The sequence below is a fragment of the Marmota monax genome, unplaced genomic scaffold (assembly GCF_021218885.2).
Source record: "Marmota monax isolate L192 unplaced genomic scaffold, Marmota_monax_Labrador192_F-V1.1 WCK01_AAM20220418_F8-fsc00022, whole genome shotgun sequence".
NCBI classification, from domain to species: Eukaryota; Metazoa; Chordata; class Mammalia; order Rodentia; family Sciuridae; genus Marmota; species Marmota monax.
Genome location: NW_026695215.1, coordinates 3,261,464 through 3,278,227, shown reverse-complemented (window position 1 = coordinate 3,278,227; position 16,764 = coordinate 3,261,464). Strand labels below are relative to the sequence as shown.

The following is a 16,764-nucleotide window of genomic DNA, read 5'->3' as shown; positions in this document are numbered from 1 at the left end:
TGCATACAGTCTGTGTGGTTATGTTTTTGCTTCTCTTGTTTAAATACCTAGGATTAAGAATGTAGTGTCATGGTAAGTGTATTCATAAGAAACAGCCGAGTTTCTCAGAAGTAACTGTTTTTAAAATGCCTTAAAAATAGAGAATAACTTATAATTCACTGGTTTCAGCATATCTAAGGCTTTTGCCATAATTAATGAATTACATGCCTGTCTTGTATTCCTAACAACAATGTGTGGGGTTCCAGGTGTTTCATATTCTTGCCAGTACTTGGAATTTTTAGTTGGTTTTTGGTTGTTTAATACTCACTTTTAGTGGATGTGTAGTCCTGTTTCATGTTATCATTTTTGCTTCTATGATTAATGATGGGCATCTTTTCATGAGCTTGCTTGTTGTTTTTGTTAATTGTCTTACATCCTGTGTGTTTTGATTTTGTACCTCACATTGAATGGTTGGGAGCTGAACAGTATGTCTGAGTAGGGGAGAGAAGTTTATTTACTTTAGATATACAGGAAGTTATTCGTGTTCCTTGACATTTAAAATGTCCAGTTGTGCTACTATTCAGTTGGCTGCTACAGCTCATAGGTAAGCCATGACATGAAGTCCCAGAGGAAAGGCAGTCATGATGGCAAGATGGTGCATATTCACCACAAAGTGAAGGGCGGGCCAGGGACAAGACAAGTGGTGGAAGTGTGTGTGCCGCAGTCCTGCAGCAGCAAAATAATGGGGGGTGGGGGGGGTGGGGGGGAGGTGATGAACAACTTGTGTACGTTGATACAGCAGGAGTGGGAGCCGTTTATTGCAGGACATGAGCAGTATTTATACTGTTCCAGAGGTCTGGCAGGTGTCTGCCCTGCTGGTGGAGGAGTGGACCCCGGCCTCTCTATATTTCTTTTCATTATTTCAGTGATTGGTCTTTCCCATGGTTTATAGTCACCCGTTTTCTTTCAAGAGTCATTTCTCTTTTCAAGAAAAATAGACAGTTATTGGACATTTTTTCCTTCTGATTTTAAGGGAAAGGTGGAATAGACTTAATGTTTTTGTAGTATCTAAACTGAATACAAGTGGAGGCCAACTTTTAAGTATTTTTACATTTTAAATCAATTTTACAAACTGGAATAAAATATGTCTGTCCTCTCTTGAGACACCTGCATTCATAATGACCAAATAAACAGCATAAAATTAAATATCAAAGATGACTTTGAACCTGGATTTTTTCCTAAGTAATTTTTTTTCTTCATCAGTTTGTGTAGCCATATGGTTTTTTTCTTGAGCTTGTCAGTATCTGAAAAGCAGTCAGGTGGCTCTCCCCGATTGCTCTACAGATACTGAGGGAGCCTTGCATTCCCAGAATCCACGTGGCTGCAGTGTGTAATTGTTTACAGATGTTACTGACTATGGTTTGGTGATATTTTGCTGAAGGTTTTGCCTCTGGTTCATGAGAGCTGCCAGTCTAAAGTTTTTCCAAGTAGGACAGAGCTGGCTCCTAAAATGAATTAGAAAGTGTTGCCTTTCTCCTGTTTTTTCTAGGAGATTATGTAGAATTGGTGTTAATTCTTTTTTAAATGTTTAGTACAAAACAAAACCATTTGCACCTGGAGATTTCTTTTTAGAAAATTAAAAAATTTACACATTAAATTTGTTTAGTAACTAAACTATCAGTGTTTTAATAGTCTGTGGTTATCAGTGAATTGGTCCATTTATGTAGTTTGTTGAATTTGTGTCAAATTGTTTGTAGTATCCCTCTCTTGTCCTTTTAATGTTTGTGGGACTGTAAGGGTAGGGACGCCTTCATTCTCCACTCATCTTCTGTCTTTTCTGTCAATCTCGCTGGAAGTTGTGCCTATGAAAATCATCTTTTCAAAAAACTGTCTATTTCATTTATTTTTTTCTGGTTTTCTGTCTTCAATTTTATTGATTTCTGCACTTTTCAACTTTGTAAGTTTATTTTGTGCTTTATTTCTTGAGATGGAGTTTAGTTTCTTATTTGCTACAGTATTTTGTGTAACTCTAATAATACTCGAATAATAATACTCAAATAATTGTTCTAGCACTCTACATGTTTTGAAATGTTGTATTTTCATGTTATCCAATGTATATTTTTAATTTCTCTTTTCAATATTTTAGTCTTTGGTCCAGAGATTTTTTTAGGAATGTACTTTTTAAAAATTCCAGGTGTTTGGGGATTTTCCTTTTTTGTTTCTGTTATTAACTTGTAGCTTGGTTCCATTTTGGTCAAAGAATATTCTATGTGTGATTTCAGTTTCTTTCAATGTTTTGTTTTATGACTCAGAATACGATGTACCTCAGTAAATGTTCCTTAGCTACATGCAAAGAATGAGGAACCTGTTGTTGGGTAGAGTGTGCTGTAAACGTTAGACCCTATTCCTAGGTGTTCTGCATTTGTATTTTTCTTTTAGTTTTGTTAGTTTTTACTTCATGTATTTTGCATCTCTTATCAGGTACATGCCCATTTAAGATCATTATATCTTTTTGGTATGTTGACCCTTTATTTTTAAGCAGTGTTCCTCTGTCCTTGGCAAATTGAAGTTCATCTGCTAATAATAAAACCACTCTAAGCTTTTTCTTTTAAATTCGTATTTGCTGGATATATTTTTCTTTTCATTAACTTTAAATTTACCCATGTAATTGTATTTAAATGTATTTCAGGTAGCATATAGTTAGGTCATTTTAAAAATCTCAGTCACTGTCTGCCAAAGTATCAGAGAACTCAAATTTTGTGTTCCTTGACGCATGGCAGACTGAAGTCTGCCGTCTTGTTTTCATTTCCTGTTTGCCCCTTTTTTATTCCTGTTTCCCTTTCCCACCTTCCTGTGGTTTACCTGGAAACTGTAATATTCCCTGCCCTGGTTGGTGTGTTCTAGTTGCCACTGCTGTATAGATTACAGTATTGTAGCCCACTAGACTTCAAGTGAAGTCTGAGAACCTTGCCACCATTTAGGCACATTTACCTTTTTCTTTTTTTTCCCATAATTTAGTTTTCTTAAATATTTCCTTTATATACATTGAGATCCATGTCAGAAGATATAATTTCACTTTAAGCCATCTAGAGCAGAAAATACCTAGTTTCCATAGAACCTTCGCGGCCACTTTACATTATTAACACCTTACATTATTATGCAGTATTTTATAATTGATGAACCAATATTAATACTTTATTATTAAAGTGCACAGTTCAGAGATCACCATTTGTTGTACACTTTGGGGAGTGTACACTGGCGTGCATCCACCATTGCTATACTTGCTGTGGCAGTCCTCCTCCTGTTCCTCCTTTCCTCCAGGAGCCACCCACAAGCATCACCTGTAGTCTGCCTTTCCCAGAATGCTATGTATTCGGGATCATAGTGTGCAGTTTTTCTGATCAACTTCTCTCACTGAGCAATCCGCGTTTCCTCCTGTCTTTTTAGGCCTAATTCCTTTTACTACTGATTAATATTCCATTATATGGAGGTACCAGCTTATCCTTCCACTATTGAAGGATGTCTTGCTTGCTTCCAAGTTCGGGCAATTGGGTAACTGAGTGTGATTGTTGGATCATATGGTGGTAGGAGTGTTTAATTCTATAAGAAACTGCTAAACTGTCTTTCCAAGTGGCTTTTGCATTCCAATCAGTAGTGAATAAGAGTTCCTGCTACTTCATATCCTAATATCCAGGCACAGGGGGGGGCACCTTTATAAGCTCAGCTACTCAGGAGGCTGAAGCAGGAGAATGGCAAGTTTGAGGTCAGTGTGGGTGATTTAGCGAGACACTGTTTTTAAAAAAAAAAAAAAAAATGGGTGGGGGGTGTAGTATAGCTCAGTGGTAGAGCAGCAGGAGACCCTGGGTTCCATCTCCAGTAGAGAGAAGAAAACAGATGGGGATTAAGCACTAACATTTTAGCTATCTTACCATATCTAAAGGGGTCTCGTTTTAATTTGCAGTTCCCTGGCTTGATGGTGTGCATCTTTCCATATGCTTACTTGCTACCTGTATATCTGATGATGCAGTTATTTTCCTATTATGTAAATATCTAGCTGATTTCTGATTGTTGAGTTTCAAGAGTTCTTATGTCTTGGAGGAAAACCTTTTATCAATTATGATTTACAAAGATTTCCTCCCTCTCTGGGGCTTGTCTTTTTATTCTGTTAACACGAGCTTTTTCTTTCTTGGATTGTGCTTTTGGTGGTGTTATGTATTGCCAAAACCAAGGTCACCTAGGTTTTCTCCTGTCTCATCTTTTATGGATTTATGGTCTTGCATTTTCCATTTAGGTCTAAGTTTCAAGCGAATGATATTTTTGTTGCTGATTTCTAACATGATTTTATTGCAGTCAAAGAACTCTTTATAAAATCAGTCCTTTAAAAATTGTTGAAACTTGCCTTGTGGCCCAGGAAACAGCCTAGTGTGACTATCTCGTGTGCTTGAAAAGATGATGCCCGCTGAAATTGCATCTAGTGTTAATCATTGAGGAAGTTATTCCTCTAGCCCAACCTAATTATGTGAGCTCTTTAAAGACAGTCTTCTCCCTTTGTAGGCATAGAGATGCCAAGTGTGAGAAGCATCACGCCTTGGAGATGGGAGGAGCCACGTGGGGAGGAATAGGGGTGGCCTTAGGAGCTCCCTGCAGGTAGCCCCAGATGGCTAGCATAGAAATAGGGACCTCAGGTCTACAAACCCAAGGAAGGAATTCTTCTGTGACAGCAGTGTGCTTGACTGAAGACACTGAGTGTCAAGATGAGGAAGTAGTCAGCCAACACTTTGATTTCAGCCTTGGGAACTGGGAACTGAGAGGCAGTGCTGTCCTGACCACAGGACTGCGAGATGCCAATGGAGATTGCTTTACCTGATGGAGATTGTGGTAATTCATTATGTGGCAACAGAAAATAAAGGAGGATTCCATTTGCCTTCACCAAGATGGACAGGATGGCAAAACAAAGGATCAGATGCCGGGTGGCCAAGATGAATCTCCGGAGGCAAGAGGACCCGGGTGCTATGGAGATGAGCTACTCAGTCCTGCAGTTTTGTGTCAACAGCACATGACCCAACTCAAAAAAATGCTCCAGTCTTCTAGGGCACCTGATGCCAGGATGTGCCCACAGAAAACAGATGCGTCCCTACAGTGTTAGCCACAGAAAACCACCAGCTTAGCTACAGAACTGAATGAAGTCACACCAGCACAAGAGGACAGGTCTATCCAAAATCTTTATATAAATTCACAAATTCTGTTGAATGTGTACAAGCAGTCTCAACTGACTGGAACAAAAGTGACATTTTTGTTTTCCATGAATGGTCACTGTACAATTCAGAGAAGGTATTCAAAGAAACTGAACTGGGTTGGAGAAAAAATACTGTGTCACATGAAAAACAATTCACGGTTGAAAGGAAACCCTGTTGTGAATGAGTCAAATATCTGCCACACAGCCACCCCTTCCCTAACAGTACTAAGCTCCTGCTTTGATTTATAAAATGCACACATTTCCAAAACTGCTCAACGTTTCCACTTATAAATTAATTCACAGGATTCATGCAGTTGCTTTTTAGCTTCAACTCAATATTAGCAAAGATAATGCAAAACGATCCCCTTGTAAGCAACAAAATTACCTTCCTTCCTAAAGAAAAGGTGACACTAGCTACTTCCACTCATTCCCTCTCCTCTGAAAAGTCTGTGATGTCATTAAAGAGGAGCGGCTTCCTCTGTGAGCCCAGGACTGAGCCTGCTGTGGGCTGCTCTTGCCTCAATCACAGACTGATCAGCCTCAAGGAACTGGGATCTGGAATGTCTTTTAGAACCAGGAAGTATGCACAGGTGACGAACAACTCAAGGGTGTCCACCCTGGTTTACTGCCCAGAAGGGAGGGCCTGTGAGCCACACACACCTACTGGGGCCTTACAGTTTGAGTGACTGGTCAGCAGACAGCATCTGGGACACATCAGACACAGGTCTCGGTCTTCCAGCAATATCTACTTTGCCAGATTTCATCCCTTTGTTGAAGAAAATGGAATAGAAAGGGAAATGGAGCTGCCAGTAAAAATCATTTCTCCCCTCCCATTTCACATCCCAGTTTTCCAAACCCTTGCTCCCTTTTGACAAAATGGCACTTAAATGACCTTTGTCTCTCCTTGCACTAGTGAAAGAAAGTAAGTTTGCAGAAACTCATGGTTCAGAGAGACTGCAAGCCCAGCAAGCAAGGCTACTGGTGCAAAGGTCAGAACCATTCAAGTAAGTGTCACGCCAGCTTCCGGATACCTCCAAGGCTTTACTTCTCTTCCTGGAGACGGCTAAAGCATGTTCCAGCCAATTTCCTACCCGGAAACAGGTGGGAACAGTCCACGCATCATTGAAGGCTAAGCAGCCTTAGGTCAGTTTTTTTTTATAGTTCTTTGGGCAACATGAAAAAAAGCAGGATCCCTGTCCTGTGTTTACGATTTTCCTCACATGTGAACCATGTAAATTCTATGTTACGCCAAGTAACTTAGCTTTATTAAACTGTACTTTTCGAGGACCAACAGTGAATGAAATGGATTACCAAAAACTTCCTACAGGAGCTTCCTCACTTCCCTTGTAGTGAGGAAAACAGTGGCAACACTTCAAGTGTCAATTTCCCTTTTTTGGAGGAAGAGGTTTAGAAAACACAACAGCTTACTTTCTGAAACCCCAGGTTTTTTCTGAAATGAACTCGAGGCAGGGAAAATTATTTACAAAAGTGGGCATTCCTTAAAGACAAAACCGCTAATCCTGGAAAAGCCCCGTGAAGGAGATGCTGAATGGAGCGTGGCTACGTTCTTAGGCCAGAGGCCAGCATCTCACGTCCCTGACTTCTTCATACCAGAATGCAGTGGGGCTAGAGCGGAGTCCACAGGAGCCCCAGGGGCCTGCTCTGTGTGCCCAGAGAGCTGTGCCAGGGACTGCAGGTAGAAACCCAGCTTCCTGGACCAACTCTGCCAGGAAGCTGTTCTCCTGAGAGAGCAGAGCAACTTGGCAAGCTTAAAGGCGACGGTTTTCATTCTTTTAATTAAACAGGCTGTGATAAAATTAACAGTGAAACTGGCACAGAACCAACCAGCCCCCCATCCCGACGTGCAAATCTCGCAGTAACAGAAGGCCATCCAGAGGCTACACGTTGGTCTCCAGTCCCAGCAGACGGCCCATCCTCTCCACGTTCTTGTCAATGGTCGTCTGACATGTTATCTCCTTGGCACATTCCATAGGGAACCAGCCTCTTTCTCCATCTCGAAGCCGTTCCCCCTCATACCAGCCTGCAAGGAAGAAGAGAAGAAGAGAGTCTGCACCCAGCCAGACGCAGGGGGTGGTCTGAGGAGGATGGGGGGCCATTCAGGTTCAAGCAGGGTCTGGCTGCAGGTGGGAGCCCTGGTCATGAAGGTGTGTGGGCAGAGGGGAGAGAGAAGGAAAGGTTTCAGGACAGGATGAATGGCACTGCTGGACAGGATGTGAGCAGAGCCCTGGAGGTAAGGAGGTCCAGGGAGTCTGAGAACTTGGGCGGTGCTAGGGCAGGGGGTGCTTTGGGAAAGAACAGCACAAGGGGGAGAGACGGGGGCTGGGGAGTTGGTTCTTCTGAAAGTAAGGAAGACCCTTTGGAGAGAACTAGGTCGCTGGGGATGGGAAGGAAAGCAAACTTCTCGTGCCTGTGTCCCAATTCAAAAGCAAATGTGTGGATAATTGATCAGCTGTAGCTAGAGGGGCGGCAGGTAGCTCAAGAGACCTTTCAGAAGCTACATAAAAACTTTGGTAAAAGCTTTCAAATGCATTAGTGTCCCCAAACACCTGTCATCTTTAGGGCCTGAGAAGCTTCCAATGCAGGAAATGAAATCTCAGGAGAGAGAAGGAATAAGAATGGGGAGGAGGCAGCAGCAGCCTTGGAGCCAGGTGGCAGCCGGGGCTCATTCCCGTGCTGGGGTTTGCCACGCGGCTAGATAAGGCTCCTCGTCTGTACCAGTGCCCAGGTGCCCAGGAACACCCCACTCACCATCACCCACGCGCTGATAGATGAGGACCACATCGGCCACCTGCAGGGAAAGCTCATCTGGCTGCTTGGCTGTGAAGGACCTGATGACTTCCACCTGGGTCAGTGCTGGGGGGAAAGGACACACTGAGCTTGCAATGGCAGAGCAGCAGCAAGCTGCAGATACAGACTAGACCGAGCCTTCACCAGTTCCGGGCGGCCCTAAGGAACAGAGCTGGGAAGCGGAAGCTCTGTCCTGCTCAGGAACTGCAGAAGCTCAGACTCCAGAGCACCTGGGCTGCCTGAGAACCTCGTCCCCTGGAGCAGGAGTCACTATCATGTCATACACAAGCAGAAAACGGCCACTGTGCCCTGTGTAAACTGAGGCGAGAGATTAGGTGACATGCCACAGCCATGCAACTGACGGTCAAGTCAGCAGCTCCCAGTGCTCTGGCTCATCCAGAGTGTGTCCCCATCCCACCAGGAGTAGCGCGTGAAAGCGACAACCTCTAGGAATCATAAGAGCGCCAACCAGAGGCATAGGGGACGTTTCCAGGTTTCCTTCCCCCATGCTGATGCATGACACAAAACCACACCCCAGCTATGCGCTGCTGGGTGATAGGGCTTCTTCCTTCACTTGCAAATATGAAATCTGACTTAAGGCTGATCCATCAGGCTTTGACTCTGTCCAAAAGCTGATTTTTTGATGCTCCAGGCTAACCTGTTTTGATGACCTAATTCTTTGGATTTGACCCTCTTTCAAACAGAATCATCCCTAATGCCAAAGTTAAGGAGCTAAAAATAAGCACAGGACACCACCCTTTACGGCAGTGGCCCCCAGTTCTCTGGAAAAAAAGAGCACATGTTCTTAACTTTACCATGTAACAGAGGTCAAAAGGAATCTTTAGGTTGAAAACTTCCTGCTTGGATCCCAACTGTTGCTATGGAGATGACTAAACTTGGGACATGCCCATTCACTACAGCCAGTTCAAGCAGCGGGGTTCACCTCCACCCTCCCAGGAACCATGTGGAACATAAATGATGTTCTTGACTTGCAGATGACTGAACAGGCTCAGAAAGGACACCCGGGGAAGGAGGGAAGCAAGAGGTGGGGGTGGAGACCACCCATGGCCCAGCGTCCAGCAAAGGGCAGCCACTCCCACTCCCAGAAGGCTACCTCAGGGACTTACAGGTTCGGTCTGGAGGCTGCTTCCCGCTGCTGTGTCCCAGGGCGGTGATCCAGCGGGCCCGCTCACTCCTGAACAGGCAGACAGTGAGGGTTAGGGCGCTGGGCAGATGGCCAGAGCTCCAGACACCCCGCCACACCCATCCAGAAAAGGGAGGCTGGCCTTCAAAACAAGCAATGTAAGGGCCACAGTCCCAAATAGGCAGAAAATCTCATCATCAAAGGTCCCTCATGGTTCAGCTCTTGTTGGCTAAATGGCATTTCTCAGGTGACAGTCTGCCATTTAGTAAAGGGCTGATGACACCAAGACATCATTACTGACATGGAGCACCCTCCTAAAAGGGTGTTCAGTGTCTCCAAAGGTAAACCTCATGTTTCACAAGGACCTGATGACTTCCAGGTCAAGCCCTGTCCACAGCTTCCCTCCCCTCACACACGACCCCCACCCCAGGGAAACAAGAGTGGACACTCAACATGATATGTTGTGAGTGGGACGGGCAGCTAAGTATGACCCTTTCTGGAATAAAATGGCTTTGACTCTATTTAGACTCTTCTCCAATGCTCTACAAGGATTTCATGAGTACAGGAAAAGAAGGAAAAAAAAAACAAAACACCTAAGACTTTTTAAAATACAGGATGTAGTTATAATTACATGAAATAAAACAATGAACTGACACCGAAAGTTCCCCGTGAGTGAGCCCTGCTCCCTAACAATCAGCCCCAGCTTTGTATTTTGAAAATAAAACCTCAAATCACAACTAATTAAACCACACAAATGCACACTTCAACACCCTTTAAGAAGCACACAATAAACCCACGGGTCAGTGCAGGCACCACTGGCCACATCCCAACGTAGGGGACGTCTAGTGTTCCCTACACCCTCCCAAGAGCCTGGAGAAGGAGGCGCTGGCCAGGTGGAAGTTCTGAGCAACCCTAACTGGGCCAACCTCCAAGGTGACAGTCCTCCTGCTTAGGAAGGGACCGCCGCATGATTGACTGCTTCATGCTCATGCATGGGAAGGCGTTTTCTGACATTACTGCCTGCTTGCCTCTGAGTCTCCTGACACTGCCACCCACCCTCACTCCCCCAAGGGCATCCCCCTGCCGTGCCAGGCAAGCAGCTCACCTAGGGCACCAAGGCGCCCGTCACACCTATCACCGTCTGCTCCTTACTGCAGAGCCCGTTCTTCTCCCTGCAGAACACGACACTGCGCTGTCAGCAGGCCTGGCTCTGACTGCTCACCTAGAGAGGTGAGTACCCGCTCCTAGGTGAGCACCCTGCTCTGGATCCAAGAGGGGGTATGCCCAGCAGGTGCTTGTGAAACAAGGAGGTCACATAAGGACCATCGCTCGCTGACAGATGCTCAATTCAAAGGGAACGGGCTGGGCTCTGCCAGGCTGGCGTATGAAGCTGTAATCCGCAGGCGTTCTACGGACAATGATGGCCTACCCAGCTTGGGAAAGTCTGGCCTCTGTCTGTAGGCAAAGGGCTTCCGGGTGGTTCTACAAGGTCCTACCTGAGAGGACCACTGCCTCCTTCCTCCGCCTGGCCACAGAACCTGGGAGCGACATGAGCCAGCCCCAGCCCCAGCCCTGTGTCCAGTGGCCTCAGCCTGCCACGGGCCCAGACGGCCAGAGGGAACCATCCACTGTGTGGTGTGCTGCCTAGATGCCCACGGCATCTCTTAGACACAGCAGCCCCTCCCAGGGCCCAGGACAGAACAAGACGCTCCTTGTTGCCCTTGCTGAAAGGAGCGGCTTCTTGAAACAGCTCCCAGGCAGTCAGTCCTCCCCCTCAGGGAGGCTGTCGGAGCCATGGACTCCTCAGGCCTTAAAGCCCGCCCAGGAGCTCTCTCCCACCCCACAGGGGGAAGTTCAGCATCCGAGACAGGGCAACCCGCTCGCTGTGAGACCAAACTCCAAGGACAAGAAGAGCAGGCGTGGACTGCTCACTGCCACCTCAGATGTCACATCCACAGTTGGCCAACAGGCACCTGCTTCTCCAGGGACACTGCAAGGATGGCGAGGGTTGTGCTGTTGAGTGCACACCTAGCTGACTTTCCCCTTGAAGCCATGCCGATGCCCGTCCCATCCCAACTGCCACAGCTCCGTCCCATCCATCCCTCCTTCCACCACATGCACCGAGCGCACAGGCCTTGTGCCAGGCTGGGGGCGCCAGCGGAACAAAATGGGGTCTCCTGCTTGTCACAGCCCTCGATATGGGGAAGAGAAAACAACTCATACGGATGCTAATTCCACCCGCAATGTGTGCGACAGAGCCCTCTGCCCAAGGCACGTGCGAGGGGAGGGAGAGGTCGAGTGGAGAAGGGCCTCTTTTAAGGACAGGCGGCACGAGCCTTCCAGCCCGGCCCTGTGTGAAATGTTGTCTCCAGCTTCTGACTCCAGAGTGACCAGCAGAGGCACCTTGTCCAGCCCTGCCAGACCAAGAAGTGCAGCAGGTCTAAACTGAACTGCACGAAGGCAGGAGAGGCAGAGGCCAAGGCCTGACTGCAGACAGGCCTCTGCTAGGAGGATGCACTGGGGAGGTTGGAAGGGGTTCTAGTGACAGAGGCAGGACTGCCCAGAAGGAGCCCAGTACACCGGGGAGTGATGGAGAAGGACGTCCCACCCTAGGCGAGGGCTTCTGCAGAGACCCTGCTGACCCCAGCCTCCCTTTCATCCTCCTACAGCGGCGCTGGTCAGTTATTCCTTGCATTCGTCCTCACAGCTTGTAGGTGAGCTGTGGTTTCCTAGGACACGTCTACAACAGAGGCCTCTGGGGACACGCCCTCTGGAGCACGAGGAGTGGAGCTGGGAAGGTGGCCTCGTCCATTCCTCCACATGCCAACAGCTCCGTGAACTGACCTGGGAAGAACACTCCCAGGTGAACAAGTCACCAGAGACACACCCCACAGAACCGGAGGCAGGCTCACCTTACCACATTTAAACAATCCCACCCAAGCCAATGAGCCTCCCTAGCCACCAAAAGGAGTTCTAGGCTGAGATCTTCGATGTGCTGCATCACTCCCACCAGTCACCCTGGGCTGGGTCAATTACCTATTGGTAAGTGATAAAAACCCTTGCTCCCTCCCAGCAAATGGGAACGAGCAGCCTGGTGTGACACTCTGGATGTGACCAGGAAAACACACTGCCCCCTAAAATGAACACCTTCCATATAAACTGTCTTGTGCATTCTGTGCTTCTTCTTAAAAGACAAAGGAGAGGACTGTGTCTGGCAGAGCACTGACAACTTTACTCCATCCGAGTTGCTTCCTGTTGTTAATTAAGTCATTAGCAGAAGCAGGAAGCTCACAAGACTCCCTGCGAACAATGCCCCTTCATCAGCAGGCGCGGGGTTGGAGGGTGAAGGCCCAGCCACCCTGGCCAGGCTCCGTGCTCTGTGAAAGAGCCCCTGAAGCATCAGCTCTGGTCATGGGTTGAGGCGACAGACCTCAGCTGAAGGAAGCCTGGGTCCCTCTGGAGCCTGTCCTGGGTGCCCATCCCTGCATCCACTGGACCCCAGTGAGATCGTTTCCACCACAGGAAAGGCAGGAAGCCAAGGACGCCACTGTCCACGCCTGTCCCCCTGCCCCCACCCAGGGCAGCCCAGTGGGCTTCCTTTTAATGAAGGCAGACACAGGGGCTCCCACTCCCACATTCCTCCTGAAAAGCCCCGGAAAAGGCAGGACAGTGCAAACAGGCTCCCTTTGTCCTTCTAGGAAGGGTGAGTTGTTTTTTCTCCCCAGACTCCTGTCTCATTAGCAGCACAAAGACTGAGGACTGGGGACAGAGGGCATAACAGCATGCATGGCCTAGCCCCACACACCACAGCCCAGCTGAGGGAGAGGAACAAGTGGCACTGGGGGAAGACTGCTAAGCAACAATAGAAAGGTCAGCACACAGACTGACCACAGGTGGCCACCCTCCTACCTGTCCTAGAGGCAGAAAAGCCAAGTGTGCTAATTTGGGGTCAATTCCAAAAATATGTACTGGGAACCTGCTACATACAGATCAAAAGGGGGGGTGCAGAATGGAGGTGAGACTGGGGATGAGTACGAGAGCAGCCCAACCGGATTACGACAGTGTTCAGCAGGCCTCAGGAGGTCGGAGACAAGAGCCTGGGAAACGGGTGGTGGAAAACGTGGAAAATGTGGCAGAACCCCCCGCCCCCACCTGTGAAGGTGGCCTCGTCCATTCCTTCACGCGCCAACAGCTCCATGAACTGACCTGGGAAGAACACTCCCAGGTGAACACATATAGAAGGACTGGCAGAAATTGACTATGCAAAGAAGCATCAAAAATGGTTCCAAATCTCCAGGCTGGGTAGCTAAGAGCAGGCCAAGGTGTGACATCTGGGGCTGGAATTCCCCCAGAGGCAGGTGCTGTTGGGATGGGGAGAAACTGGGAGGTGACCCTAGCTGGAGGAGCCCTTGCTGGGGGCATGCCTTTGAAGTGTTACTGTATCCTGCCCCATGCTCTTTTTTTCTCTCTTCCTGGCCACCCCTGCTCCCTGCCATGAAGTTCTGCCTCAACACAGTCAGTTACTATGGACTCAAAGCTCTGAAACCATGAGCCAAAACACCTTCCTCCTTTAAGTTGTTTTTCTCAGTTGTTTTGTCACAGTAATGGAAAGCTGACTAACACACAAATGGTCCATTTACAGATGTGTGCGTTAGGGAACAGAATGGGGCTCGGTTTTTTTTTTTTTTTTTAAGGGGTGCTTTAGGCAGTACTGGGGATCAAACTCAGGGCCTCATGTGGACTAGGAAAGTGCTCTGCCACTGAGAGACATATTCATTCCTTCTCATTTCTTATGTTTTCCTTTTTTTTATTGATATTTTTTATATATGTCAGCAGAATGCATTACAATTCATAGTGCACATATAGAGCATAATTTTTCATATCTGTGGTTGTATATAAAGTATATTCTACCAACTGAGCTATATCCCCAGCCCCTTCATTTTTCATTTAAAACAAGGTCTAAGTTGCTGAGGCTGGCCTTGAACTTGTGATCTTGCCTCAGCCTCCCAGGCTGCTGGGACTACTGTGCCTGGCTATATTTCTGGAGGGGAGAAAGGAAAGAAGTGGATGCAGACAGGGAGGTGAGCCATGGGAGCACAGATAAGAAGCTGAGAAAGGGAAATCTTGGTGCGGGGGCATGGAAATGTCTGCTGGTTGGCAGCTTCTCAGTAAGGCTAAGTGCCCTACTAGAGAGCAGGGCCTGCGGGGGCCGCCTGGCACACCCTGTCGCTTACCAAGCGCTGGCCGAGCCTGGTGATGGTGCCTTCACTGCTCACATAAGCAAAGACACTGCACTGTGCCCCAGCTGACCCTCTCAAGGGGCTCAGCTGTCCTGTGCAAACAGCCACAGGACAGGCTGTGGAGATCACACCCCTGCTCATCCCAGGTGCACCCCCCCCCCACCCCCCCCAGAGGACAGTTATTCAAAGGCAAATAGGGAGCTGTGCATCCCATTCCTTTTCAGGCCATGGAATCAGGCCAAAGGGTAAACACTCCACCCTGGAGTTCAGCTGTCACTCCAGCCAGCAGGGTACTGCCAACCTTGCCTTCTCCACCAGGTTGCTGCTAGATGGTATTAATCAAGACGGACCCAGAGGCAGAAACCCTCCAACACACATGCGCATCCACACACCTCACAAGCTGGGAAACATGGAGCACTCCTAGCCAGACCCAGCCTCCTGCTCAAAACCAGGCAGCCCAGACCACAAGCAATGGAAATGTGTGAGGAGATAAGTACACTTGCTCTGACTGAAACATTCTGCAATGTATGCACACAGTGAGCACCACGTGGCGCCCCATGAGCATGGACAATGCTCATGTTTTTATGTTATTAGTTAGAAAAAAAGAAAGATGCAGAACTGGCCTGCCGATGTCTGATCATGACGTACAACTTCCTATGCTTTCAAACAGCACCCCCCTTTTTTTCCCAGAAAAGCACATCTTGGCTGTAATATATTTCCTTTCGCTATCAGAGCCTTTTTTGTGTCTTATAAGCATTTGTTTCTCAACTGCCATTGAGGGTAGAGGAGGGGAGGAGAATGACAGCTCCCCTCCTTTGTACCCAGGGAGACCTCTGCCCCTTCTGGAATGTTCTCTTGCTAGTAATTAAAGAACTTACAAATATGAGTCATAGCCCTGGGCTCACAGATGACATGCTAAATATTCTGAGAGCATGTCTGATTAAGGAAATGAACAAACCACTCCAAAGCGAGACGGCAGAAAATGTGACAATGTCCCAGGAAAGCCAAACTGTCGTAGAAAGGAGCAGACATGCCAGTCACCTCCTCGGAGCAAGCCAAGAAACAAGTGGTGGGATTTCATCCATTATAAATGGGACAGTCAGGCGCACCCTGCCGATGTCAGCGGGGCCTGAATGAAGAACAAAGGGTCCCTGTAAACAGACCCAGGGACTTTCACCATCACCAACTGAGTAGGGGCTTCTCTAGTTCCTGAGAATTCTCTAGAAGGTCCATCCAGTCCTAACCTCCAAAGTGGTTAAGCCTTTTTATCCTCAAAGTCCATAAAATCCAAAGCTCAGATGTTATTAATTCCAATTTTAAAAGAGATTCCCCCAAACAAAGGAAGCCTGGCTCTCTCTCTCCTGGCTAAAGGCTTCAGTCACTTGTGGAGATGAAGCACTGCCCTGGCATGTCCCACACAGGTCACCTAAGGACAAGGAGCAGCACAGTGGCTCTCACAGTTCCTGGGGAAGAGCCCGGGGACCCCAGGAAAGACGTGTGTGCTCTGTAAGGAAGCCTGTCGGGGAGAGGCTCCTCCTCAAGCCTGCCTCAAGTGCATGGGGAATCTCCTTCAGCCCTGCCTCAGCCTGAACCCCCGGTTTTCTCCACCCTAGAAGTTAACTCCTACTGCCAACAGTAAGGAAACGACCATGTAACATTGTATGTGGACGCCTTGTGATTTTCACTTTCCTAATGTCTCTCTTTCATACTCAGGAACACGGTAAGACCTCTCTCAAGAGTGGAGATCTCTCTGAGATAACCCTAGTCTGCTAGTCTCAGCCTGTCGCCGACCAGCTGACCATCCACTCCACCCACCCCACCTGGGGGCCCTGGCAGAGGTGGGAACCTGAGAGAACAAAGGAGGGAGGGAGCTCCTCCTCAGCTGCACCTGACCCTCCTTGACACCTGCCCTGGAGGACTTCTGCAGGGAGGCTTCCTCCCAGGCAAATGAACTGGTTGGCTGTCCCTCAAGGGGCCAAATCGCCAGGTGGACCAAATCGCCAGGGCTGGGTGGGCCGCATGGTAAACTGGTGACATAGAACACCCCTGTGGCTCTGCCTCTCTACACAGGGTCCACAGGCCCTTTCCACCCCGGTGCCTCTCCTGACAGAAGAGCTGGACATTCTGTGGACCAAAGCCAGGTGACAGGAAAGACTTCAGCACCAGGAAAAAGACTTACAGTGTGGACTAAACTACCACTGAGCACGATTCCCTAAGCCTGAGGCTTCATACTTTCATCAATAAAAAAATGATTTTAAAACCCACTATAGACATAAAATCCACACCAACTAAAAAGCACAATGTATCTGCTGGAACTTACAGGGGCAAAAATAACATCCCTCCTTTGACATACTGAG

At 47.8% G+C, this 16,764-nt stretch overlaps 1 protein-coding gene across 1 annotated transcript in view; it reads right to left on the bottom strand.

Annotated features, from left to right (window-relative positions):
- Positions 1 to 5,182: 5,182 nt before the first annotated feature.
- The window catches only part of Arhgef26 (Rho guanine nucleotide exchange factor 26), a 99,955-nt gene continuing 88,373 nt past the window's right edge, over positions 5,183 to 16,764 (bottom strand). The window contains exons 12-14 of the mRNA XM_046431591.2: positions 9,151 to 9,218; positions 7,985 to 8,089; positions 5,183 to 7,256 (exon numbers count right to left, since the gene is read on the bottom strand). Coding sequence (XP_046287547.1) covers positions 7,114 to 7,256; positions 7,985 to 8,089; positions 9,151 to 9,218 — 316 coding nt within the window. The 3' untranslated portion in view covers positions 5,183 to 7,113. The remainder of the gene's footprint in view (positions 7,257 to 7,984; positions 8,090 to 9,150; positions 9,219 to 16,764) is intronic.